This window comes from Rattus norvegicus, chromosome 1, assembly GCF_036323735.1.
Source record: "Rattus norvegicus strain BN/NHsdMcwi chromosome 1, GRCr8, whole genome shotgun sequence".
Taxonomy (NCBI): Eukaryota; Metazoa; Chordata; class Mammalia; order Rodentia; family Muridae; genus Rattus; species Rattus norvegicus.
The window spans coordinates 102,306,294-102,334,288 of NC_086019.1; the positions used below are offsets into that span (position 1 = coordinate 102,306,294).

Sequence of the window (27,995 nt, forward strand, 5' to 3'; positions counted from 1 at the left end):
TTACCCCCTTTCCCTCTTATCCCTCTCCCACTCAGTTCCCTCCTTCCATCCATTTCTGATACACACACATACGCACACGCACATGCACACACACATACATATGAGAAGGCAAGGAGTAATGTGGGAGGGGTTTGTGAGCACAGAGCTGGCAGGAGAGTAGGGAGGGGGCTGAGATGGGGTTGTAAAGTGAATAAAAATGAGTAAATAAATAAATGAACTATTAAGAAGGTAAAGGAAAAAAAAGCTCAGATATGGTCCCATTGGTATGAAGTAGACTGTGAGTATTGTTCATAGATATTCTTTTTTTAAAGATTTATTTTATGTACTCATATAAAAAAAGCAAATAAATGTTTGTGTTCTTCCTTGTACTTTGTGCTTGAGTAGTTATAGCTGAACTTGTTTCCTTTCTCCAGTCTCTTGGTTATCCTTCTTCCTCTCTTGGTCTTTTTTTTTTTTTTTTTTTTTTGGTTCTTTTTTTTTTTTCGGAGCTGGGGACCGAACCCAGGGCCTTGCGCTTCCTAGGTAAGCGCTCTACCACTGAGCTAAATCCCCAGCCCCTCCTCTCTTGGTCTTAATTTTCCCCTTTTATTATTTAAATCAATTTTTAATTTTAAATAAATTTTGATTACATTCTTCCTCTTTCTCAAGTCCTTCCAGTTCCTTTCCCTCTCCCTGCATGCCCAACTGTAAGTTTTTTTCCTCAAAAACAAATGTAACCCTAATAGAACATCAAACCCCTCCAAAGCAAAGAAAATAAGATAAAAACCCACACACACACACACAGACACACACCCACACACACACACACACACAGGCACACACACAGACACACACAGACACACAGACACACAGACACACACACACACACACACACACACACACACACACAAGCTACCAACCTGTAAACAAATAAAAGAACACCAAAAAAACTGTATCCATTATTTTATTGGTCAATTACTCCTGAACATGCGACCTGTCCTTGAGTGTTTTCGATATAGTGAGTGTCACTCTAATAAATAAAACTTACTTGTCTGCTCACAGCAGGTGAAGTGACAGTTCAGTTGTTCACACAGTGGTTAGGTTTTCAATAAATCATTTAGTCATGCATTCATTATTTGAGTTTCCAAGGAAGCCAGAAATTTCCACTTCAGAGCCTTTCAATCTTTGAGGGACACCGTCCTGAGAAGAAGCAGACTCTTACCCTCTGGGAAGCCTTTCTGCCTCATGGCGCTGAGCCCCTGGATGGTTCCTGGGCACTGTGAACCCTGCACTGAAGTTGCCCAAGGGCTACAGACACCGCTTGCTCCTCCCCTTCACCCTCGTCCCATTTTCCCGCTCTGCTTCCCAAAAGTACTGTAAAATTTCTGCACTTGCAGCCTGCTCTCCTTCAGCCCATATCTTCCCTTCAGATGTTCTACTACATGCTCTGATCTCAGCAGGACTCCACTATGGACCTGCCCCTGAACCCAGTAGCTTCTAGCAACCCAGGACTCAGGGCTGCTTCCTCTTTGAGTCGTCACTCGAGGATGAGAAAGGCTGGCCTGATGCTGGGTCCTTTGGTCCTTAGGCCTTAGCACCTATGATTTTCCCTAGACTTTGCCTCTTACTGCTAACCAGCAGCTACCATTGCCTTCCTCGTCCTGCCTCTCCAGTCACATCTGCCCTCACTGGGTTTCTGGTGTGCCATGTGGCTTCTGCCCTGGACCTGGAGTTGCTTACATGCTTGTCTTGTGGCTGCATCTAGACATAGAGGCAGCACCTGACTGTACTGCCTAAGCTGGCCTCCAACTCCTAGTCTCAAGAGATTCTCCTGCCTCAGGCTCCCAAGTGCTGGGATGACACTTGTGTGCCACCATGCCAGCTAGAAAATAGGTTTGATCAAAGACAGGGATCATTTTAAAGGTCATACTTAAAAAAGATAGTCAACAGAAACCTAAAATCTTGAACTCATGACTATGAAAGTAGATCATATATTGTAATGTTTTATCAGAATAACAGTAATTTATCACAACTCCATTGATTAATGTTAGAATTCTGAACTTTTGAAGTCTTAATATAACAGTGGCCTGGCAGTGGGGGGGAGAGAGTGGGGGGAGGGAAGAAATCGGAAGCATTTTGTACCTTAATCATTTTCCTATTACTAAGTTTTCTTTTTATGTCCTCCAACCTTTATATCTTGCAATTATCGACCTCAAGACACTTTCTATCCTCAAATATTTTCTTGGATCCTCATAACTTGAGCTTATATCCTCAGACCTTTCATAAAGTTACATCTTTCCATACAATTATTTGCCATGAGACATAGGTGGTTGATCACTGGGGATCAGTCATTGCAAACAGTTTTTAGATAAGGGGGTAGCAGAAGGTTACACCTGTGAAAGATTACATCTGAAATTTGTCTATCTTTTATCATGAATCCTGTGAGCAAGGCAACCAGTTTGTCTCTTTGATAAGAGATCTGGTAGTCTTAACTAGCTAATGAACTGACTAATGAGCTAATATGGTGGTGGATTACCTTGGGGTAACAAGCTAGTTGCCCCTTCTCTAGCTGTCAAGCTGCAGCTAGCTTAGGTGTCAATGTAATCAGAGATCTGAGTAGAAGAAATTATCACCTAGATGTCATATATTAATTAAAATGTGTTTTATAAAACGGAGCCAGTGGTGCCAAAGGGAGTGCTGCCTAGGCCCATGCCCATACCAAAGCATTCCCTCTGAGAAATCAGCCATAGGATGGGCTTACTATAAAAGGGAGTTTATTTGGGACCTTTTGTAACAGGCAGAGAAGAGGGGGACAGAGAGGAACAGAAAGAGAAGAGAGAGAGGCTGGCTGGGACATCTGGGCGAAGAGAGAGAGAGAGAGAGAGAGAGAGAGAGAGAGAGAGAGAGAGAGAGAGAGAGAGAGAGAGAGCAAATAGTCCTTTTATATCAAGCCAGGCTCTTACCTGGCTGTTGCTAGGTAACTGTTGAGTGGATCATGGAGGAAATGACTATTATTGATGAATGTTTGTTCTTACACACATAGACAGAGATCTTTGAAATTGTCCCAACATTACAATAATCAAAATGGTGTACTAACACTTGGGAACGAACAGAGTAACAAAACAGTATAATCAGAAACTTAACCAAAAAGAAATTAGAATGTCTTACGGTCCAACACCAAAAGGCCACCTGTTCCAGTAAGAGAAGCCTACGCCTTCAACTCAAGTCAGAAGGTGTAGACAGGCAGATCTATGTGAGTTCTAGACCAGCTTGGTCTACATGCCAAGTTCTATCCACTGAAAGTTACTTAATGAGACTCGGTCTTTTATAAAAATCTGCAATTAAAAACCGCCAAAATCATCACTGCCGCTGGGCCCACACAGCATCAGCGTCAAAAGAAGCTTCTGGGCCGCGGGTCGCTAGGAGGAGTCAATCTCAGGTTTCCAAAGACTACAGAATGCTCTCCCATTGTCACCCTGGCCCAGCCCCAGGAAAGATGACCAGAGCCAACTCAGTCGGATGCCCTACTCCGTAAGGGATGGCTGCTACTCGCTTACATAAGGTTCAAAATGGCGCGGTTCCGCGCTGTCCTCATGGCTCCGCAGAGGGCCCACAGCACACTGCACTCCTGCCCACCCGATATCTCTCCCGCAGAGGCAAAGCAGAACACCGAGCACCGCCAGGAGGGAAAACCCGCCTCCTACCTGTGCTTCTGAGGGAACAGCATGTCCCGATGCCCTGATTGGCTAAAGAGTTGTGAGTGACAGAAATTGTCTTTGGTGGAAAGGAGAAATTATAGGTAAAGCCACAGTCCTTCCCAGTCGGGAGTTTCGCTAAAGGTGAAGACCTGTTTCAGATCCAGGGAAAATTGCATTTAAGCACAATTGTGTAGTGGGCAGTGCACATGAGCGATCCTGTGCTCTGAAGCAAGTCGTGCCTGATAAGTGCCAGAAGACAGCCGTGCAAGCTCTGGGAGGAAGAAACATTTTCTGTGTACATGTAGATCTCACTGGAGCTCACTCAGGTCCACACTCAGGGGAGAAGGCAGGGCTGGGAGTGAAAGGCTGTACCGGTCCCTTCTGCCCTTAGCGGTTTAAGGTTGCTGTCACTCAAACATTACTAGCCAATCAGAGCCTCCAAGTAGGCAGTCCAATCGAGTGCCAGCGGGAGGCGGGACTTCTTGGCCGCCATGCTCCCTGCTAGGCTCTAAGGCTGAGGTAGTCGCTTTGGAGACGCTGCTCTGTAGGGAGAGCACCGCTGTGGCAAATTATGAGAAGAGTGCGGGTGAGCCTGGAAGCCGCGCTATGGTGAGCACGGGACCCTTGTCCCCAGATGGGGTGGATCCGATGGGGTGGATCCTCACGGGGTTGGGGCGGGGCTTGCAGTTCTGGGACTAGGATCCCCACTCCCCGCGGATTTAGTGTCAATCCCCAACCCCTACGCCCCCGCGGGCCGTGGGACTTGATAGGCTCTGTCCAGCACAAGGAATGCTTCAATGTTGGTGACGTCACTTCTCTGTGTGTTAGCACTGGTAGTGGTGTTGGCGTAGCACCTGAAAGCAGCACATTGCTAACCTTAAGACCCTCTAGATTTTCTGTCTCTAGATTTTTTTTTTCTCTACAAGTTCCGAATGGTGCAGGTTATATTTAGATTTAGGTCCCACTTGGTAAAATTTTATTTATTTTTATTCTTTTACACTCTTTTGGGAGAGCATTCTCTTTGTTTTAAAGACGTATTTATTTATTGCGGGCTGGGAAATGTGCCAGTGTTCCTGTGCAAGTCAGAGAACGATTTGTGTGAATAGGTTCTCCCATTGTGTTGGCCTAGGGTTTAAATTCAGGGCAGCAGTCTTGGAGATAGGTATCTTTACTAGGTGAACCATCTTTCCAGCCCCGATTCTATTTCAACTTTTGTGAAGGTTTATTTTTATGTGTATGAGTATGTGCTTGCATGTATGTGTATATACCACATGCATGTGCAGGGCAGAACAGGGTTTGGATCTCCAGGGACAGGAGCTTTAGATGTTTTTCAGATGCCACGCATGTGCTGGGAACTAAACTTGGCTTCTCTTTAAGAGCAACGAGTAGGCTTTAACCACTAAGCCATCTCGTCAGCACCCTAATTATTAGTTTAAGAATTATTTATGTTTTGTATATGTATGTGTCTCTCAGTATAAACGCTACATGTGACAGAGACCTGAAGAGAATGCCTGAGGCCTTGAAGGTAATGTTAAAAGCTGTCATCATTCACTGAAGTGAGTGCTGGTAACCAAACTCAGGTTTTCCAAAACAGCACACTGAACTGCTGAACCATCTCTCCAGCCCTACAAGTACTGCAAGAGACACTAAGAGACCAGCGTAAAGGTCTCTGGAGAGACATGTCTTCCATGTCCTCATCTGTCTGGATCCGTAAGCCCTAGCACTGAGCTTTTCTACCCTACACAGTTTTCTCTAGGTGGGATTGAGTGGAACCACAGGAGAGTCTGAGATCCTAGCTTGAATAGCCAACACCCTCTGTGGCAGTTCCTCTCATCTTTTCTAATGCCAGCCTTTAATACAGTTCCTCATGTTGTTGTGACTCACAACCATAAAATTATTTTTTCATTAAAGATCCCAACCCCTTTCCCCCCTACTCCCACTTCTGTTCTTAGAAATACATCCCCACATTACCTCCTTCCTTTCCCCTCAGAGAAAGAGAAGCCCCCTTTGGGTGCTGCCCTGTCCTGGGGCATCTAGTCCCAACAGAACTAAGCACATCCTCTCCCACTGAAGCCTAGCTAGGCAGTCCAGTTAGGAGAAAGGAATCTAGTGGCAGGCAACTGAGTCAGAGACAGCCTCCCACAACAGTTGTTAGGGGACCCAGATCAGAACCAAGCTGCCCATCTGCTCCAGATATAAAGGGGACATAGGTCCAGCCCCTACATGTTGTTTGGTTGGTGGTTCAGTCTCTGTGGGCCTCCATGGTCCCAGGTTGGTTGGGTCTGTAGGTCTTCTTGTGGTGTCCTTGACCCTTCTGGCTTGCTCAATTCTACCCTTCTATAAGACTCCCCAAGCTGTGCCTGATATTTGGTTATGGGTGTCTGTATCTATTTCAGTCTGCATGTGGCTCCTGTCTGCAAGCATAGCAGTATCATTATTAGTATCCGTTTAGCTGTGTCCCATTTGGGGTAGGTCTTAACCTGGAGCAGTCGTTGGTTGGTTGTTCCCTCGGACTCTGCTGCATCTTCACCCTTGCACATTTTGTAGGCAGGAAAAATTGGGTTGAAGGTTTTATGGATAGGTTGATATCTGGCTCCCTCCACTGGAAGTCCTGCCTGGTTACAGGAAGTGGACACTTCAATCTCCATATCCCTCACTGGTAGGAACCTCAGCTAGGGTCACCTTTATAGACTCCTTGTAGCCTCCCCCCATCCCAGTTCTATAGCTAGTCCCAGAGATGTCCTAGATCTTCATTTCCTCTTCCAGCACTCTCCTGCCACACCTGATCCCCATCCCCATGGCCCTTCTTCAGCCCCTCTCCCACCCAGTTCCCTCTCTTTATCAACATCCAAAGACTATTTTGTTTCCTCTTCATGTATTCTTTCTTGGGCCTTCCTTGTTACTTAGTTTCTTTGGTTCTGTAGCTCTTTATATATTTTAAATATTGGGCCTCAGTTGTATGTTGGGTTGGTGAAGATCTTTTCCCATTCTTTAGGCTGCTGTTTTGTCCTATTGATGGTAGCTTTAGCTTTACAAAAGCTGTCCAGTTTCATGAGGTCCCATAGTTATCCTGTACTTTACAGCTAATGTCCAGTTATAAGTGTCTTTCTGGGTCTGGGTTACCTCAATCAGGGTGGTATTTTCCTAGTTTCATCCATTTGCCCGCAGTTTTCATAGTGTCCTTGCTTTTAATAGCTGAATAGTAGATGTACTACATTTTTTAAACTAAATCTTCATTTGAGGGACATGTAGGTTGTTTCCGGTTTCTGACTCTTACCAATAAAGCTGCTATGAGCATACTTAAGAAAGGGTCCTTGTGGTATAGTGGAGCATCTTTTGGGTATATGCCCGGGAACTATTTCCAATTTTCAGAAAACCCGCCAAATTGATTTCCGGAGTGGTGGTACAAGGCTGCACTCCCAACAGCGATGAAGGCATGTTCTCTTTGCTCCACGTCCTCGCCAGCATGGTGCTATCACTTGAGTTTTTGATCTTAGCCGTTCTTACTGGTTGTAAAGAATCTCAGAGTCCTTTTGTATTTCTCTGATGACTAAGGGCATTGAACATTTGTTTAAGTGCTTCATGTCCATTCGAGATTCTCTGTTGAGAATTCTCTGTTTAGTTTGGTACCCCATTTTTAATTGGGTTAGTTGGTTTGGTGGTCTCTTAATTTCTCGAGCTCTTTATATATTTTAAATATTGGGCCTCTGTTGTATGTTGGGTTGGTGAAGATCTTTTCCCATTCTTTAGGCTGCTGTTTTGTCCTATTGATGGTAGCTTTAGCTTTACAAAAGCTGTCCAGTTTCATGAGGTCCCATTTATTAATTGTTGATCTTAGTGCCTGAGCTGTTAGTGTTCTGTTCAAAAATTTGTCTACTGTGTTCAAAGCCATTCCCCACTATTTTTCTATTAGACTTTTAGTGTGTCTCTGTCTTAGTCAGCGTTTCTATTCCTGTACAAACATCATGACCAAGAAGCAAGTTGGGGAGGAAAGGGTTTATTCAGCTTACACTTTCCACATTGTTGTTCATCACTAAAGGAAGTCAGGACTGGAACTCAAGCAGGTCAGGAAGCAGGAGCTGGTGCAGAGGCCATGGAGGGATGTTACATACTGGCTGCTTCCCCTGGCTTGCTCAGCTTGCTCTCTTATAGAACCCAAGACTGCAGCCCTGGGATGGCACCACCCACAATGGGCTGGGCCCTCCCCTCTTAATCACTAATTGAAAAAATGCCTTACAGCTGGATCTCATGAAGCATTTCCACAACTGAGGCTCTTTTTTTCTGTGGTATCTCCAGCTTGTGTCAAGTTGATACACAAAACTAGCCAGTATATTCTGGCTTTATGTTGAGGTCTTTGATCCACTTTGAGTTCAGCATTGTCCAGGATGATAGATATGGATTGTTTCAATTAGTATTTCCTTTTCTGTGAAGAGACATGATGACCAACTCTTTTTTTTTTTTTTTAATTTTTCTTTTTTTTTTTTTTTTTATTAACTTGAGTATTTCTTATATACATTTCAAGTGTTATTCCCTTTCCCGGTTTCCGGACAAACATCACCCTCCCCCCTCCCCTTCCTTATGGGTGTTCCCCTCCCAAACCTCCCCCCATTGCCACCCTCCCCGCATAGTCTAGTTCACTGGGGATGACCAACTCTTTATAAGAGGCAACTCTTTTCTTTTTTCTTTTCAAAATATTTATTAGTGCCTACCAAGTGCTAATTGAACAGACCAGGGTGATGCAGCAGAGAAATAATTTGGAGATCTCTGCTTTTGGAACCTCACGAAAACCCAGTCACAGAGTTCTGAGAAAGAGGCAACTCTTATAAAAGAAAACATTTAATTAGAACTGACTTATGCTTTCTGAAGTTCCATCCATTATCATCATGGTAGGAAGTATGCAGGCATGCAGGAGGAGCCTGGAGTTCTCCATCTTGATTCAAAGGCATCCAGGAGAGGACTCCCTTCTGCAGGCAGCCTGGAGGAGCCTCACCTTCAATACTGGGAGGACCTTGAGTATAGAGAACTCAGGCCCCATCACCTCAGATACACACTTCCTCTAAAATGTTATCCCCCCCTTCAATAATGATGCAATACCATGGACCACCACATGAGTCTATTTGCATTCTCCTACACGCAGACATCTAGTTAAACCAGCACTATTTGTTGAAGATGCTTTCATTTTTCCAATGTAAAGTTTTGGCTTCTTTGTCAAATATTAAGCATTTACAGTTCATAGGAATATGAGTTTGTTTTTGGGTCTTCAATTCTATCCATCAGTCAACCTATCTGTGTTTATGTGAATATCATACTGGGCTTTTTTTGTTGTTGTTGTTTCTTTGTTTGTTTTGTTTTGTTTTTAATTAAGATTGCTCAGTAGTATAGTTTGAAATCAGGAATGGTGATACCTTCAGAATTTCTCTTGTTGTACAGGATTGTTTTAACTATCCTGCTTTTGTTTTGTTTTGTTTCTGTTTGTTTTTTTTTTTTGCATATTTTTTTTTTATTAACTTGAGTATTTCTTATATACATTTCTAGTGTTATTCCCTTTCCCGGTTTCCGGGCAAACATCCCCCCCCTCCCCCCTCCCCTTCCTTATGGGTGTTCCCCTCCCAACCCTCCCCCCATTGCCGCCCTCCCCCCATAGACTAGTTCACTGGGGGTTCAGTCTTAGCAGGACCCAGGGCTTCCCCTTCCACTGGTGCTCTTACTAGGATATTCATTGCTACCTATGGGGTCAGAGTCCAGGGTCAGTCCATGTATTGTCTTTAGGTAGTGGCTTAGTCCCTGGAAGCTCTGGTTGCTTGGCATTGTTGTACTTTTGGGGTCTCGAGCCCCTTCAAGCTCTTCCAGTTCTTTCTCTGATTCCTTCAATAGGGGACCTATTCTCAGTTCAGTGGTTTGCTGCTGGCATTCGCCTCTGTATTTGCTGTATTCTGGCTGTGTCTCTCAGGAGCGATCTACATCCGGCTCCTGTCGGTCTGCACTTCTTTGCTTCATCCATCTTGTCTAATTGGGTGGCTGTATATGTATGGGCCACATGTGGGGCAGGCTCTAAATGGGTGTTCCTTAAGTCTCTGTTTTAATCTTTGCCTCTCCCTTACCTGCCAAGGGTATTCTTTTTCCTCATTTAAAGAAGGAGTGAAGCATTCACATTTTGATCATCCGTCTTGAGTTTCGTTTGTTCTAGGGATCTAGGGTAATTCAAGCATTTGGGCTAATAGCCACTTATCAATGAGTGCATACCATGTATGTCTTTCTGTGATTGGGTTAGCTCACTCAGGATGATATTTTCCAGTTCCAACCATTTGCCTACGAATTTCATAAACTCATTGTTTTTGATAGCTGAGTAATATTCCATTGTGTAGATGTACCACATTTTCTGTATCCATTCCTCTGTTGAAGGGCATCTGGGTTCTTTCCATTTTCTGGCTATTATAAATAAGGCTGCGATGAACATAGTGGAGCACGTGTCTCTTTTATATGTTGAGGTATCTTTTGGGTATATGCCCAAGAGAGGTATAGCTGGATCCTCAGGCAGTTCAATGTCCAATTTTCTGAGGAACCTCCAGACTGATTTCCAGAATGGTTTTACCAGTCTGCAATCCCACCAACAATGGAGGAGTGTTCCTCTTTCTCCACATCCTCGCCAGCATCTGCTGTCACCTGAGTTTTTGATCTTAGCCATTCTCACTGGTGTGAGGTGAAATCTCAGGGTTGTTTTGATTTGCATTTCCCTTATGACTAAAGATGTTGAACATTTCTTTAGGTGTTTCTCAGCCATTTGGCATTCCTCAGCTGTGAATTCTTTGTTTAGCTCTGAACCCCATTTTTTAATAGGGTTATTTGTTTTCCTGCGGTCTAACTTCTTGAGTTCTTTGTATATTTTGGATATAAGGCCTCTATCTGTTGTAGGATTGGTAAAGATCTTTTCCCAATCTGTTGGTTGCCGTTTTGTCCTAACCACAGTGTCCTTTGCCTTACAGAAGCTTTGCAGTTTTATGAGATCCCATTTGTCGATTCTTGATCTTAGAGCATAAGCCATTGGTGTTTTGTTCAGGAAATTTTTTCCAGTGCCCATGTGTTCCAGATGTTTCCCTAGTTTTTCTTCTATTAGTTTGAGTGTGTCTGGTTTGATGTGGAGGTCCTTGATCCACTTGGACTTAAGCTTTGTACAGGGTGATAAGCATGGATTGATCTGCATTCTTCTACATGTTGCCCTCCAGTTGAACCAGCACCATTTGCTGAAAATGCTATCTTTTTTCCATTGGATGGTTTTGGCTCCTTTGTCAAAAATCAAGTGACCATAGGTGTGTGGGTTCATTTCTGGGTCTTCAATTCTATTCCATTGGTCTATCTGTCTGTCCCTGTACCAATACCATGCAGTTTTTATCACTATTGCTCTGTAATACTGCTTGAGTTCAGGGATAGTGATTCCCCCTGAAGTCCTTTTATTGTTGAGGATAGCTTTAGCTATCCTGGGTTTTTTGTTATTCCAGATGAATTTGCAAATTGTTCTGTCTAACTCTTTGAAGAATTGGATTGGTATTTTGATGGGGATTGCATTGAATTTGTAGATTGCTTTTGGTAAAATGGCCATTTTTACTATATTAATCCTGCCAATCCATGAGCATGGGAGATCTTTCCATCTTCTGAGGTCTTCTTCAATTTCTTTCCTCAGTGTCTTGAAGTTCTTATTGTACAGATCTTTTACTTGCTTGGTTAAAGTCACACCGAGGTACTTTATATTATTTGGGTCTATTATGAAGGGTGTCGTTTCCCTAATTTCTTTCTCGGCTTGTTTCTCTTTTGTATAGAGGAAGGCAACTGATTTATTTGAGTTAATTTTATACCCAGCCACTTTGCTGAAGTTGTTTATCAGCTTTAGTAGTTCTCTGGTGGAACTTTTGGGATCACTTAAATATACTATCATGTCATCTGCAAATAGTGATATTTTGACCTCTTCTTTTCCGATCTGTATCCCTTTGATCTCCTTTTGTTGTCTGATTGCTCTGGCTAGAACTTCAAGAACTATATTGAATAAGTAGGGAGAGAGTGGGCAGCCTTGTCTAGTCCCTGATTTTAGTGGGATTGCTTCAAGTTTCTCTCCATTTAGTTTAATGTTAGCAACTGGTTTGCTGTATATGGCTTTTACTATGTTTAGGTATGGGCCTTGAATTCCTATTCTTTCCAGGACTTTTATCATGAAGGGGTGTTGAATTTTTTCAAATGCTTTCTCAGCATCTAATGAAATGATCATGTGGTTCTGTTCTTTCAGTTTGTTTATATAATGGATCACGTTGATGGTTTTCCGTATATTAAACCATCCCTGCATGCCTGGGATGAAGCCTACTTGATCATGGTGGATGATTGTTTTGATGTGCTCTTGAATTCGGTTTGCCAGAATTTTATTGAGTATTTTTGCGTCGATATTCATAAGGGAAATTGGTCTGAAGTTCTCTTTCCTTGTTGTGTCTTTGTGTGGTTTAGGTATAAGAGTAATTGTGGCTTCATTGAAGGAATTCGGTAGGGCTCCATCTGTTTCAATTTTGTGGAATAGTTTGGATAATATTGGTATGAGGTCTTCTATGAAGGTTGGATAGAATTCTGCACTAAACCCGTCTGGACCTGGGCTCTTTTTGGTTGGGAGACCTTTAATGACTGCTTCTATTTCCTTAGGAGTTATGGGGTTGTTTAACTGGTTTATCTGTTCCTGATTTAACTTCGATACCTGGTATCTGTCTAGGAAATTGTCCATTTCCTGAAGATTTTCAAATTTTGTTGAATATAGGTTTTTATAGTAAGATCTGATGATTTTTTGAATTTCCTCTGAATCTGTAGTTATGTCTCCCTTTTCATTTCTGATTTTGTTAATTTGGACGCACTCTCTGTGTCCTCTCGTTAGTCTGGCTAAGGGTTTATCTATCTTGTTGATTTTCTCAAAGAACCAACTTTTGGTTCTGTTGATTCTTTCTATGGTCCTTTTTGTTTCTACTTGGTTGATTTCAGCTCTGAGTTTGATTATTTCCTGCCTTCTACTCCTCCTGGGTGTATTTGCTTCTTTTTGTTCTAGAGCTTTTAGGTGTGCTGTCAAGCTGCTGACATATGCTCTTTCCTGTTTCTTTCTGCAGGCACTCAGCGCTATGAGTTTTCCTCTTAGCACAGCTTTCATTGTGTCCCATAAGTTTGGGTATGTTGTATCTTCATTTTCATTAAATTCTAAAAAGTTTTTAAGTTCTTTCTTTATTTCTTCCTTGACCAGGTTATCATTGAGTAGAGCATTGTTCAATTTCCACGTATATGTGGGCATTCTTCCCTTATTGTTATTGAAGACCAGTTTTAGGCCGTGGTGGTCCGATAGCACGCATGGGATTATTTCTATCTTTCTGTACCTGTTGAGGCCCGTTTTTTGACCAATTGTATGGTCAATTTTGGAGAAAGTGCCATGAGGAGCTGAGAAGAAGGTATATCCTTTTGCTTTAGGATAGAATGTTCTATAAATATCTGTTAAGTCCATTTGGCTCATGACTTCTCTTAGTCTGTCCACATCACTGTTTAATTTCTGTTTCCATGATCTGTCCATTGATGAGAGTGGGGTGTTGAAATCTCCCACTATTATTGTGTGAGGTGCAATGTGTGTTTTGAGCTTTAGTAAGGTTTCTTTTACGTATGTAGGTGCCCTTGTATTTGGGGCATAGATATTTAGGATTGAGAGTTCATCTTGGTGAATTTTTCCTTTGATGAATATGAAGTGTCCTTCCTTATCTTTTTTGATGACTTTTAGTTGGAAATTGATTTTATTTGATATTAGAATGGCTACTCCAGCTTGCTTCTTCTGACCATTTGCTTGGAAAGTTGTTTTCCAGCCTTTCACTCTGAGGTAGTGTCTATCTTTGTCTCTGAGGTGTGTTTCCTGTAGGCAGCAGAATGCAGGGTCCTCGTTGCGTATCCAGTTTGTTAATCTATGTCTTTTTATTGGGGAGTTGAGGCCATTGATATTGAGAGATATTAAGGAATAGTGATTATTGCTTCCCTTTATATTCATATTTGGATGTGAGGTTATGTTTGTGTGCTTTCATTCTGTTTGTTTTGTTGTCAAGACGATTAGTTTCTTGCTTCTTCTAGGGTATAGCTTGCCTCCTTATGTTGGGCTTTACCATTTATTATCCTTTGTAGTGCTGGATTTGTAGAAAGATATTGTGTAAATTTGGTTTTGTCATGGAATATCTTGGTTTCTCCATCTATGTTAATTGAGAGTTTTGCAGGATACAGTAACCTGGGCTGGTATTTGTGTTCTCTTAGGGTCTGTATGACATCAGTCCAGGATCTTCTGGCCTTCATAGTTTCTGGTGAGAAGTCTGGTGTGATTCTGATAGGTCTGCCTTTATATGTTACTTGACCTTTTTCCCTTACTGCTTTTAATATTCTTTCTTTATTTTGTGCCTTTGGTGTTTTGACAATTATGTGACGGGAGGTGTTTCTTTTCTGGTCCAATCTATTTGGAGTTCTGTAGGCTTCTTGTATGTCTATGGGTATCTCTTTTTTTAGGTTAGGGAAGTTTTCTTCTATGATTTTGTTGAAGATATTTACTGGTCCTTTGAGCTGGGAGTCCTCACTCTCTTCTATACCTATTATCCTTAGGTTTGATCTTCTCATTGAGTCCTGGATTTCCTGTATGTTTTGGACCAGTAGCTTTTTCCGCTTTACATTATCTTTGACAGTTGAGTCAATGATTTCTATGGAATCTTCTGCTCCTGAGATTCTCTCTTCCATCTCTTGTATTCTGTTGGTGAAGCTTGTATCTACAGCTCCTTGTCTCTTCTTTTGGTTTTCTATATCCAGGGTTGTTTCCATGTGTTCTTTTTTGATTGCTTCTATTTCCATTTTTAATTCCTTCAACTGTTTGATTGTGTTTTCCTGGAATTCTTTCAGGGATTTTTGCGATTCCTCTCTGTAGGCTTCTACTTGTTTATTAATGTTTTCCTGTGTTTCCCTAAGTGTGTTCATGTCTTTCTTGAAGTCCTCCAGCATCATGATCAAATATGATTTTGAAACTAGATCTTGCTTTTCTGGTGTGTTTGAATATTCCATGTTTGTTTTGGTGGGAGAATTGGGCTCCGATGATGGCATGTAGTCTTGGTTTCTGTTGCTTGGGTTCCTGCGCTTGCCTCTCGCCATCAGATTATCTCTAGTGTTACTTTGTTCTGCTATTTCTGACAGTGGCTAGACTGTCCTATAAGCCTGTGTGTCAGGAGTGCTGTAGACCTGTTTTCCTCTCTTTCAGTCAGTTATGGGGACAGAGTGTTCTGCTTTCGGGCGTGTAGTTTTTCCTCTCTACAGGTCTTCAGCTGTTCCTGTGGGCCTGTGTCTTGAGTTCACCAGGCAGCTTTCTTGCAGCAGAAAATTTGGTCTTACCTGTGGTCCCGAGGCTCAGGTTCGCTCGTGGGGTGCTGCCCAGGGGCTCTCTGCAGCGGCAGCAACCAGGAAGACCTGTGCCGCCCCTTCCGGGAGCTTCAGTGCACCAGAGTTCCAGATGGTCTTTGGCTTTTTCCTCTGGCGTCCGAGATGTGTGTGCAGGGAGCAGTCTCTTCTGGTTTCCCAGGCTTGTCTGCCTCTCTGAAGGTTTAGCTCTCCCTCCCACGGGATTTGGGTGCAGAGAACTGTTTATCCGGTCTGTTTCTTTCGGGTTCCGGTGGTGTCTCAGGCAGGTGTCCTGCTGCTCCTGGGCCCTCCTCCACGGGAGCCCAGAGGCCTTATACAGTTTCCTCTTGGGCCAGGGATGTGGGCAGGGGTGAGCAGTGTTGTTGGTCTTTTCCGCTCTGCAGCCTCAGGAGTGCCCACCTGACCAGGCGGTTGGGTGTCTCTCTCACCGGGTCTGGGAGCAGAGAGCTGCTGCGGGCCGGGATCCGCGGGTGTGGGACTTCCGGTAAACACAGAACGTGCCCGGTCCTAGAGAAATTCTGCTTCCGTGTGTCCCAAGCTCACCAGGCAGCTTTCTTGCAGCAGAAAATTTGGTCTTACCTGTGGTCCCGAGGCTCAGGTTCGCTCGTGGGGTGCTGCCTTGTTTGTTTTTTTGTTTGTTGTTTTTTATCCTAGGTTTTTGGTTTTTGCATATGAAGTTGAGAATCGCTCTTTTAAGAATTGTATTGAAATTTTGATGGGAATTGCATAGAATATGTAGATTGCTTTTGGCAAGATGGCCATTTTTACTATGTTAATTCTACAGATCCATGATCATGGGAGATCTTTCCATCTTTGGATGTGTTCCTTTATTTCCTTTTTCAGAGACTTGAAGTTCTTCTCCTACAGGTCTTTCACTTGCTTGGTTAAAGTTACACCAAGATAGTTTACATTATTTGTGGCTACTGTGAAGGGTGTTACTTCCACAATTTCTTTTCACTTTTGTATAAAGAAGGTCTACTAATTATTTTGAGTTAATTTTTCATCCAGCTACTTTGCTAAAGGTGTTTTTATCAGCTGTAGTACTTCTCTGGTAGAATTTTTGGGGTCATTTATATACTAACATATCATCTACAAATAGCAATATTTTCCCTTCTCCCTTTCCAATTTAGTTGTTTCATTTCTCCAGGTATAAATTCGAGCTCTATGTTGAATGAATCGGGAGAGTGGGCAGCCTTGTCTTGTCCCGATTTTAGTGCACTTGCTCTCATTTTCTCTTGATTTAATTTGAGGTTGGCTATTGGCTTGCATATATTGCATTTATTATGGTTAAGTATGCACCTTGTATCCCTGATCTGTCCAAGACTTTTAGATGTAGGTATATTAAATTTTGTCCAAGGCTTTATTAACATCCAATGAGATAGTCATGTGACTTTTTTCTTTTAGTTTCTTTATATAAGGATTGATGAATTTTCATATATTAAACCATCCCTGCATCCCTAGGATGAAGCCTACTTGATTATGGTGGATGATGTTTTTTTTATGTGTTCTTAGAATCAGTCTGCCATTATTGAGTATATTTCCATCAATGTTTATAGTAGAAATTGGTCTGAAATTCTCTTTATTGGGTTTTTAATGTGGTTTAAATATCAGGATGACTATGGCCTCGTCAAATAAGTTTGGCAATGTTCCTTCTCTTTCTATTATGGAATTGTTTGAGAATTATTAGCTCTCTTCTGAAAGTCTGGTAGAATTCTGCACTAAAAATATCTGGCCCTGTTTTTTTTTTTTTTGTTTGTTTGTTTGTTTGTTTTGTTTTTTGTTGTTTTGTTTTTTTGGTTGGGAGACTTTTAATGTCTACTTCTGTTTCCGTGGGGGCAATAGGACTATTTAGATAGCTTGTCTGATCTTGATTTACCATTGGTAAGTGGTATCTTTCCAGAATATCCATTTTCTTTAAATTTTCCTTGAGAGCTTATTTGGTGGCTCTAGAAGTGGAATGCAACTATTCTTGTTCTCCTGACCAAAGACCAGTCTTCTTGTGATACCTGTCTAGAAAATCTTTCATTTCATTCAGATTTACCAGTTTTGTGAAGTATAAATTTTCAAAGTAAGAGCAAATTATTCTTAGGATTTCCTCAGTGTCTGTTGTTATGTCTTCCCTTTCATATCTGATTTTATTAATTTGGATAGTATCTGCCATTTAGTTAGTTTGGCTAAGGGTTTGTCTATCTTGTTGATTTTCTCAAAGAACCACCTCTTGGTTTTACTGATTCTTGTATTGTTCTTTTTGTTTCTAAATCACTGATTTTTTTACCCTGACTTTGATTATTTTCTACCATCTACTCCTCTTGTGTGTATTTGCTTCTTTTTTTTCCCTAAGGCTTTGTTTGAGGTGTACTTTTTAAATTGCTAGTATGAGAACTTTATACATACATACAAATACAAATATATGTATATATATATATATGTGTGTGTATATATATATGTGTGTGTGTGTGTGTGTGTGTGTGTGTGTGTGTGTATTCTCTCTATATTTTGATTTTTAGCCCTCTCCCAGTCGCACCCTTAAAAGTCCTAATCCCCAGTTACCTCTTCCCCTTTCCCTCAGAAAATGGCCCCCTCTTGCATACTACCCCACCCTGGGACATGTAGTCCCAGCAGGACTAGGACATCCTCCTCCACTGAGGCACAACTAGCAATTCAGAAACGGGGAAGGGATCCAATGGCAAGCAACAGAGACAGTCTCACTCTAATTGTTAGGGAACCCAGATGTTCTTGGTGTAGCTGGCCTCGAATGAGCAGCCTTGGCTGGACAGTGGAGATCAGGAGACAGTGCAGTCTTAGAGTAGCTCAACATGCTGGGGATGGGGTAGGGGATATGAGGGAGGGAGGGATCTATCTTGTATGTTCCTAGTGCTGCAGTCAGCTTCAGTTTCTATTGTGACTTTGACCAGCTCCCCAAATGAACTTAAGTCACAAAGAGACTTGTTTCCTTTTCTCTTTCCCAGGTGTATTTGATGTCCCAAGACTCCCTAATAGGTACCAGTTTCACCTATCTAAATAGATAATTAAAAAAAAAGATTTATTTATTTATTATATATAAGAAGAGGGCATCAAATCTCATTACAGAAGGTTGTGAGCCACCATGTGGTTACTGGGATTTGAACTCAGGACTTCTAGAAGAGCAGTCAGTGCTCTTAACCACTGAGCCATCTCTCCAGCCCTAAATATTACTTCTCTTGATTTCCTTACCACAGTTGCAAGAAGTCTGAGGTCACTTATATCCAGGCCTTCTTCCTTTGCTGCCTATTCTCCTGCTCACCCTTTGACCCTCTTGTGCTTGTGGTAATTGACTGAGTAGTCCTACAAGCTAAGGAGGTTCTTTGAGTCCCTATGTAAGGGCAAAGAACTACTTCTCTTCTTTCTTCAGTCTTCCTTTACTCTGTAAGAATTCTAATTTTCCTTACTCCTCTCCATTTTTTTGCCTGCAAGACTCATGCTGAGATTCATCCTCAGCCTGCCCAAATTTTGTGAGTATCAGGGACAAAGAGTGACTGACACTGTTTATCTGCCAGTATTCTTCTCAGCCACACATTCACATCTGAGCAATTAGTCATGGCTCAGATTCTCCAAAATGGAATTCCTGCATCAAAAGAATTCATCAGCTTGTCTTAGACAACTTATAGGAATTAGTAAAAGTAAAAGTTCTGTCCAGAAAACACCCCAACAAACCAGAATTCAACAAATCCAACTCCAAGTGGTCTTACAAATAGACAGTACCCGCTCTTGAAGTTTGATTACAGATAGCCTCTAACCCCAGGGCCAACAACTTGACTATAGGACAGGGAACTCCACTCCTACCACAACCCAACCCAGCTTAATCCCACAGCTCTTCCCCCTACCCCCCTCCTTTTTTTTTTTTTTTTTTAAATGTTGCTCTTTGGTTTCTTTCTTTCTTTGTTTGTTTGTTTGTTTCTTTCTTTCTTTCTTTTTATAACTAAGAAGGCTGGAGATATTAGAAAGCCCAGACTAACAGATGTGGTGACACACACCTTTAATCCCAGCACTCAAGAGGCAAAGGCAAACTGTGAGTTCTGTGAGTTCGAGGCCAGTCTGGTCTACAAAGTAATTCCAGGATAGCCAGGGCTGTTACACAAAGAAATCCTGTTTGGGGGTGGGGGATGGGAGTGGGGTAGAAAAGAAAAGAAAGTTCAGACCATCCAAGGTAACTGGGCCCTAGCAGATAGGTCTATGAACAGGCCGGGTAGTACCCAGTCCTCTGATGCCTGGATAGCAAGGCGGCTTTACTCTACTCACATATTTATCAAGCTCTGCCTCCCTGACTTAAATCATTTCTGTGGCCCTGGCCATGTAGCCTAAAATCCTGTTCCTCCACCTTATCACAAAGTTTAAGTTACACACTGTGTAAACCTGCTACTGTCTGATGCAAGACACCCTCCGCACCCCAAAAAAAATCTTTAAGAATGCACAACTTGCTGGATGTGGTGGCTTACACTTGTAGTTGCAGTACTCAGGAGGTAAAAGCAGGTGTGTGAGTCTAAGGCCAGCCGGGCACATGGTGAATTCCAAGACCCGCAGTTGTACATAGTAAGACCCTGTCAATTTTTTTTTAATTTAAAGCAGTATTTGAAGCCCCTTCCCCTTGATCTCCATGACTCCATCTCTTTTGACTCTATAACTCTCTAATATATTATTGCCACAGAATAATTCCAATAGGTGATAGGAGCTTATCTCTTTTTGGGATTATTATTAGATTATTTGAGTTTATATTGTAAACATTCTTGATGTTTGTCCTTCTGAAAAGAAAAAAAAAAGATTTTGGGGTATCTGTTCCCAGCTGTGCAGACTGTTTTGAACAAAAGGACTGTCAAATCTGTTGGACTACACTCATGCCAAAATTAGTGCTTTAAAAACATTATAGATGCTTCGAGAAACCTAGACAGGGTTTACAAATGGTTGTTTTGACTATCAAAGGGGCAGGCTAACCCAATAATGGGAATGTTTTAAACTGCTCTTTTGTCATTGTTTTTATTTTGCTTTGCTTTTAAGACAGGGTCTCTAGCTCAGTCTTGCCTTAAACTCCCTTTGTAGCTGATATCTTTGAACTTCTCATCTGCCTGTCTCTCTCTCTCCCTTTCCAGTGCTGGAATTACAGCTGTGTGCCACCATGACCAATTTATATGGTGCTGGGTACTGAGGGCCTTCTGTAGGTTAGGCAAACCTCTACCAACAGTGTTATTTCCCAGTGTTATTTTGTGGTGGACTTTTCCTCTCACAACTTTAAGTAAACTCTAGAATCTGTCCTCTGGTTAATCTTGCAGTCATTTCCTTTTATGTCTTACTAGGTGAACCTCCTCCAATGGGCTATCAGGGAACAGATATAACTGACGTAGCTAAAGAGACAATGCTGTGATTGTTTTCAATATGTCCTTTATTTGCATGAGAGGTTTGCTGAGATTGCTGCAAATACTGCTCCTCTGCTTGTCTAAGTCGGCCTCAGTCAGTTGGGCAGTTCACTTGAGCAGGCTATAGACACTCAGCACAATAGAAGGCTTCTCCTGATGAAGGCTGGAGAGAGGGCTCAGTGGTTAAGAGCACCAACTTCTCTTCCACAGAGGGCCTAGGTTCAATTCCCAGCACCTGTGTGGTGACTCAAAATTGTCTGTGACTCCAATTCCAGGTGGTTTGACATCCTTTTTTGGCCTCCTGGGGCACCAGGCATGTGGTACACAGATGCATACATACAGGAAAAGTACTCATACATGTAAGGTTTTTTTTTTAAGGGCTTCTCTTGAGTTTGAGTGGTCCTGTCCAATAGAGTAGTGTGAACTAAATTGGTAGCAGAAGAAAAAGCTGCAGAAACAGCATAGCAGATGTTGATAACGGTGCAAAGGCAGACTGTGCTGAAAGTGATGGTGGAGGTAGAGAGAACTGAAAGCTGAGGCTAAAAAGGGTCAATGTCTATGTAGAGCCAAACGAGAAATATAAGCCCTGGCCTCTGTCCAAGGCGAAGAGCGATGTTGCCTTAATTTGCTTTCCATTGCTGTAAAGACCATAACAAAAGCAAAGGGAGGAGGAAAAGGTTTATTTCGTCTTATAGTTTAGAGTCTATCTTGAAGTGAAGTCAGGACAAGGACACAAGGCAGGATCTGAAGAAGTAGGATCTGAAGTAGAGACCATAGAGAAACACGGCTTATTAGCTTGCTTCCCACCCTTACTCAGCCTGCTTTCTTATACAAACTCAGAATTATCTTTCCAGGACTGGTACTGTTCACAAATGAACTGAACCCTCTAATGTCAATCATTAATCAATAAAATGCCCCCACGGAATTGTCTGCAGACTGATCTGATGGTGACATTTTCTCAATTGATGTTTTCTCTTTGTAGATAACTGTCCTGTGTTAAGTTGGTATAGATAGTTAGCACGCATGTCAAGTGAACGGTCTCAAGACATAGCCTGCCTAGGTTGTATAACATTGGTTTGTTATTGAGGTATGAAGAGACTTGATACTTTGACCTACCAGAAACCTGCAATGCCAGCTATTACCAAGAGCTAAGGGATCCTGACTTTCTACGGGTATATAGGAGCATAATCATTGTAGAGCTTACAGTCCTAATGGTTTATGACTACATACGAGGTCACATAAACAGTCTGGGTAGAGGTAGGGTCAAATTGGGCCGCAGTATTTCTTGAATATGCAGTGTCCATAAATTCAGAATCAAACATGTGATAAATCCATGCTATTTCTGAGCAGCCTTGGTCATGAGCAATAGGCTGTCTATATTATAGATGCCGTCCTACTACAAAATAGTTTTGCCTGAAACACCTCCATTCAGAACTGAGATTATTGCACGCTATGAACAATGGCGTTTTTATTATTCATTCCGCTTTCTGCTCTTAGAACAGAGTGTTTTAATTTTGGAAAACAAGGACACTTAGTTTCTTACCATTGCTAAGCATGTAAGTGTAAAATTACTATGTAAAATTTTATTGTGTCAGGGTATCTGATTCGATTTTTTTTCTTTAAAGTTTAAAAGTTATGTGTGATTTGTAGGTATAGGCATATTACAATGTACGTGTAATGGTCATAGGACCACTTGCAGAAGACGTTTATTCCCTTCTACCATGTGCATGGGTACCCAGTAGTCACCATGAAAAGGGATAGAGTGAGACAGAATGACTTTTAATAGTTCTTTCTGTAACCTATGTGAAGTTCCTGAATGAGTGGGGTAGGGGAATGCATCCAGGCAGGTAGGTAGGAGGGAAGAGGTTGGAAAGAATTTTACACGTAAAAATAAAAGGACAGAGGGAGACAAGTAAAAAAGGAAGGTAGTAGCAGAATTGTTAGGTGGAGGAGAGACTCATAGAACACAGTTAAGGAAGGTTGCGTTTGTGCTTGAATATGCCTAAGAGGAGTGTCAAGACTATCATTTAGGGTTTAAGGAAGACGGGCTGGTTAAGAGGCTTTAATAAGAATACAAACTATTTCTCCTGAAGCTATGGGTCCATGACAGCCTAGATAGATAGGCTAGGACTCTGGACTAACAAAGGAGATGCTGGGTTTAAGGAAGACGGGCTGGTTAAGAGGCTTTAATAAGAATACAAACTATTTCTCCTGAAGCTATGGGTCCATGACAGCCTAGATAGATAGGCTAGGACTCTGGACTAACAAAGGAGATGTACTTTCAGGATGGTGTTTAGTGAGGAATGAGGTGATCAGCTTTCATGCTTCAGACATGTGTACAGTCGTCAGTACAAAAGGAACTACATTCTTTCTTTTTGAGAGTTGGTATCAACTTTAGGCCAATTCCTATGATGGTGTAATAGGAGTGAGTGAGAAGGAATGGATGGCATGAGACCCATCTGGATCCTAAGAGTTCACTGTCCCTCCAAAGGGTATTCCTAGATTAGGGCAGTCCTCCTGTTTAGCCAGAAGGGATTACAGACAGTGCTTAGGCTGGGGTACTAGGTGAAGAAGAGTAGATTTCTAGCTCACCAAAGTGAAACTCAGTTTTACATTGGAGCCATCTGTCTTATATAGGTTGGTCTCAAACTCCTAAAAATAATGGCATCTTTTTAGTTATTTTATTCTGATTTGACATTTTTCAATGGAACTTCAAAAGACATTCCATTATGATTGGGCCTGGAATAAACTGTTTTGGGGCTTCTAAATATTTTTTTCTGGGCGTAGTCACATAGGATGTACTCAGATTCCATTTAAGATGTGACTTGTGAAAGTTTCTGTGAGGGAAGCCAGTTAGACCTCTTCCCTGCCTCAAGAGCCCAATCTGAGGAATGTCACATAGTCCTTGGCAAAATTACAGATTCAACTTCCTCCCTCCAGATAAGAATCTGCAAGCACCTAGAATTTATGGAATGCCTCTCCCTGCAAATGAGATATTACCAGAATCTTAAACCTCCATGAAACTTCACCCTAAGCAGAACCTCTTCCTGGTCTCTAAGGTTATATATAGCCGTCGATTCACCCTGAATAAAGTGTATCACATAAGCCATTTAATTGAATATCATCTAAGAGAACTGTAGCATTCAAATTTTCAGAGGAGGACCAGGATGCTGTAGACCCCACTGATTCTCAGCTCCGCTTCATCCGTCCAGCCTGGTGTGCAGTGGCGTCTGGACACCCTAAGAAAGGAAGCAGAAAAGGAACCACAAGGATGTGGGCCTTCTAAATACTATAGTTTGTATTAGACTGAGAAGGATCACAATAGTTGTATAGATCATTGAGGAAAAGTGAATTAATCTTCAGGTTTATGTGCATGGAATCTGTGTTAGAACTTTTCATTCCCTCATGACTTTAAAGCTTAAGCTTTTTTATAAGAAATTTCTGGGGCCTGGAGAGATGGCTCAGTGGTTAAGAGCACTGACTGTTCTTCCAGAGGTCCTGAGTTCAATTCCCAGCAACCACATGGTGGCTCACGACCATCTGTAATGGGATCCAATGCCCTCTTCTGGTGTGTCTGAAGATAGCAACAATGTACTCACATACATTAAAAAAAAAAAAAGAAATTTTCTAAGTACCAGCAACAATGCTCTACAGATGATAGAATGATAGATTTTTTTTTTTTAAATGGGAGCCACTAAAGATCCACCTTAAAGAGACAAATTGGGGTGGCCCAGCAGTATATCCTACTCCCTGTGCCGAGGCATAAGGGGAATCTCAATACTATCTGAGGCCTAGCTGTGCCACAAGATAAAATGTTTGGAGACTATAGAATTTCTTGTCAGTTGAATTTAGATGTATAGTGCCTTATATTTCACCATTTCTCTTGCACATGTTTGTGGAGTGCTTTAGGATCTAGTTGTCTTTGAGGATGTGGCTGTGAACTTCACCGAGGAAGAGTGGGCTTTGCTGGATTCTTCTCAGAAGCATCTGTACAGAGATGTAATGCTGGAAACCTACAGTAACCTTGCTTGTGTCGGTAAGAGTGTCATCACCCCTTCACTTCCTCCTCAGAGAACACATATTTGGGTTATTGATGTTCTACTGTGCCTTGGATATGGGGAGGGTAGAATTTGGTGAATAAAATCAGACATAGTAGCAGTTTTAGGAAATATATAATAATTTCTCATGATTTATCTTTTAGGAAACGAATGGGAAGAGCAGAGCATGGAGGAGCAGCACAGAAATCCGAGGAGAAGTCAGAGGTAAGGTCCACGTGGAGGCAGAGGTCCCATGAGTTAAGTCAGAGGTAAGGCCCACGTACAGGCAGAGGTCCCATGAGTTAAGTCAGAGGTAAGGCCCACGTGCAGGCAGAGGTCCCATGAGTTAAGTCAGAGGTAAGGTCCACGTGGAGGCAGAGGTCCCATGAGTTAAGTCAGAGGTCCACGTGCAGGCAGAGGTCCCATGAGTTAAGTCAGAGGTAAGGCCCACGTGCAGGCAGAGGTCCCATGAGTTAATCTTAACATTGAAATTTAAAGAAAAAGAAATAAGCAGAGATGTAAACTTAGTCATCTTTAGTTCATTTGGAAGCAATTCTAAGAAATGCATTTTTAGACAACTCTATGGGAGCCATATCAGAAAATCACAAGTCCCCTTGATTTCAAACCATTCACCGGTACCAGAATGGTTAAATTTTCTCTTGTTTTGGAGTAGTACTTATCCAAGACTAATAATCAGAAAGTGAGTAAAATCACCATTGCTAATGTATGTTTCATTGTTCTAACAGAATGTGTACATGTGAGAGACTATATGAGAGTACCGAAGGTTGCCAATCTGGAGAAATCTTTACCAAGACACCACATCTGACAAACATCTTCCCTGGTCCAAAAGTTGAGCTTGAGGAAAATGACAGGATACAGTATAAATGTGAACAGACCTGGACAACATTGTATTCTGTCACAAGTATTCAAACCTATACGCAAAGCCTCAACATGAGTGGGCCTTATAATGTATGCGGCACATCCTTCGGTTTTCCTAGCTCATTTGGAAGATATCAAGAAATTCCTGTTGGAGAAATGTATTATGAACAGAAGGAAAAGAACTGTGTTTCTGTTAAATCATTTTACACATATGAAAGGAATGACAAAGCAGCAATCGATAATGACCGAAAACCATTTCATAGACCCCAGAGTTCTTTTGGTTCCTGTGAAAGTCATGGAAGAATTAATACAAGAAAAAGGTCCTATGAATGCAAACTATGTAGTAAATCTTTCATGTATCCTTCTTTACTTCAAAAACATGAAATAACCCATTCCCGTGAAAAACCCTACAGATGCCTACAATGTGGGAAAGCTTTCAGAAATCTCAGTTCTCTTCAGAAGCATAACATAGTTCATACTGAGGAAAAGCCTTATAAATGTCCTTATTGTAATAAAGTGTTTATCTGTCAGGGATCACTTCAGTCACATATAAGAGTTCATACTGGGGAAAAGCCTTATGAGTGTAAACAGTGTGGTAAAGCTTTCAGAGTTAACAGTTCCTTTTGGCGGCATAAAAAAGTTCATACTGGGGAAAAGCCCTATGAATGTAAACAGTGTGGTAAGTCCTTCATTTATCCTTCTTTACTTCAAACCCATGAAAGAACTCACAGTGCAGAAAAACCCTATAACTGTAAACAGTGTGGTAAAGCCTTTAAATCTCACAGTTCCCTTCGAGTCCATGAAAGAAACCATACTGGGGAAAAGCCCTATGAATGTAAGCAATGTGGCAGATCCTTTATTTACCCCTGCTTACTCCAGATCCATGAAAGAACTCACAGTGGTGTCAAACCCTATGGATGTAAGCAGTGTGGGAAAGCGTTCAGACGCCTCAGTGACCTTCGAGTACATGAAAGAATTCATACTGGAGAAAAACCTTATGAATGTAAACAGTGCATTAAATCTTTTATTAATCGGTATTTACTTAAGATGCATCAAAAGTCTCATACTGGTGAGAAACCCTATAAATGTAAGATGTGCAGTAAAGCCTTCATTTATCCTTCCTTACTTAAACTGCATGAAAGATCTCACACTGGGGAAAAACCCTATCCATGTAAACAATGTGATAAAGCCTTCATTTTCCCCTCTTTACTTAAAATGCATGAAAGAACTCACACTGGGGAAAAGCCTTATGCTTGTAAACAGTGCGGTGAAGCCTTCAAAAGCTACAATTCCCTTCAGAGACATAAAAGAATTCATACTAATGTAAAGCCTTACGAATGTAAACATTGTAGCAAAACCTTCATATGTCAGAGATCCCTTCAGTTACATAATAGAACTCATACTGGAGAAAAACCATATAAATGTGAAGAGTGTGGTAACTCCTTCAGATACCACAATTCCCTTCAAAGACATAGAATAATTCATACTGGGAAAAATCTCTATGAATGTAAACAGTGTGATAGGTCCTTCATTTATCCGTATTTACTCCAAATACATGACAGAACTCACTCTGGGGGAAAACCCTATGAATGTAAACAGTGTGGTAAGTCCTATATTTATCCTTCTTTACTACGAATACATGAAAGAACTCACAGTGCGGAAAAACCCTATAACTGTAAACAGTGTGGTAAAGCCTTTAAATCTCACAGTTCCCTTCGAGTTCATGAGAGAAACCATACTGGGGAAAAGCCATATGAATGTAAGCAATGTGGCAGGTCCTTTATTTACCCCTGCTTACTCCAGATCCATGAAAGAATTCACAGTGGTGTGAAGCCTTACGAATGCAAACAGTGTGGGAAAGCCTTTAGGGGTCACAGTTCCTTTCGGATTCATAAGAAACTTCACAGTGGGGAAAAACCCTATGAATGTAAACAGTGTGGTAAGTGCTTCGTTTATCCATCCTTACTTCGAATGCACGAACGAACTCATAGTAGTGAAAAGCCCTATGATTGTAAGCAGTGTGGTAAGGCCTTTAAATCTCGTAGTTCCCTCCGAGAACATGAAAGAAACCACATTGAGGAAAAATCCTATCAGTGTCAACAGTGTGGTAAAATCTTCAGGCGTTACAGTTCATTTCAAAACCATAAACAAATCCATGCTATAGAAAAACTCAATGAATGTAAACAATGTGGTAAGATCTTCATTTATCCTTCTTTTCTTCAGAGGCATGAAAGAACTCACATTTGTGAAAGAACCCTATATATGTAAACAATGTGATTAAAGCTTTACCATATTACAATTCTTTTAGGAGAGATAAATTTCATTCTGAGGGGGTGTGTAGATATGAATAATGTAATAAAGCCATTTTTACAGTCGTCTTCAACTGCAGAGAAAAATTCATATGTAACAATTGGAGTATGTGAGAAAGCCTTCTGAAAGTAACCATCCCCTTCAAATGTATGGAATAACTCATAATGAAGTAGAACCATGTTCCCTATGACATTAAAAATTGTCATGTTAGAAGGGAATCCTGTAAATATAAACAATGTGAAAACTCATGTAGTGAAAATTTTGGA

The 27,995-nt window shown here is 41.6% G+C and overlaps 1 protein-coding gene across 2 annotated transcripts; it reads left to right on the top strand.

Annotated features, from left to right (window-relative positions):
- The first annotated feature begins 4,041 nt into the window (after positions 1 to 4,041).
- Positions 4,042 to 27,977, top strand: Zfp788 (zinc finger protein 788). Of its 2 annotated transcripts, none has more exons than XM_006228941.5 (4): positions 4,042 to 4,286; positions 24,413 to 24,539; positions 24,705 to 24,765; positions 25,287 to 27,977. In XM_006228941.5, exons 1-4 carry the CDS (start codon positions 4,284 to 4,286, stop codon positions 27,685 to 27,687), a joined length of 2,592 nt encoding a protein of 863 aa, XP_006229003.1. In that variant the 5' UTR covers positions 4,042 to 4,283; the 3' UTR covers positions 27,688 to 27,977. The 2 variants fall into 2 exon arrangements, with proteins under 2 accessions (XP_006229003.1, NP_001403490.1); NM_001416561.1 differs by having other exon boundaries at positions 4,155 to 4,286; positions 24,405 to 24,539.
- The last annotated feature ends 18 nt before the right edge of the window (positions 27,978 to 27,995 follow it).

Bases quoted from the DNA above. Each gene is read 5' to 3' on its own strand.
- Zfp788 (XM_006228941.5), top strand. The intron at 24,540-24,704 runs GTAAGAGTGTCA...TTTATCTTTTAG, and splicing joins CAGTAACCTTGCTTGTGTCG to GAAACGAATGGGAAGAGCAG. The intron at 24,766-25,286 runs GTAAGGTCCACG...TTGTTCTAACAG, and splicing joins AATCCGAGGAGAAGTCAGAG to AATGTGTACATGTGAGAGAC.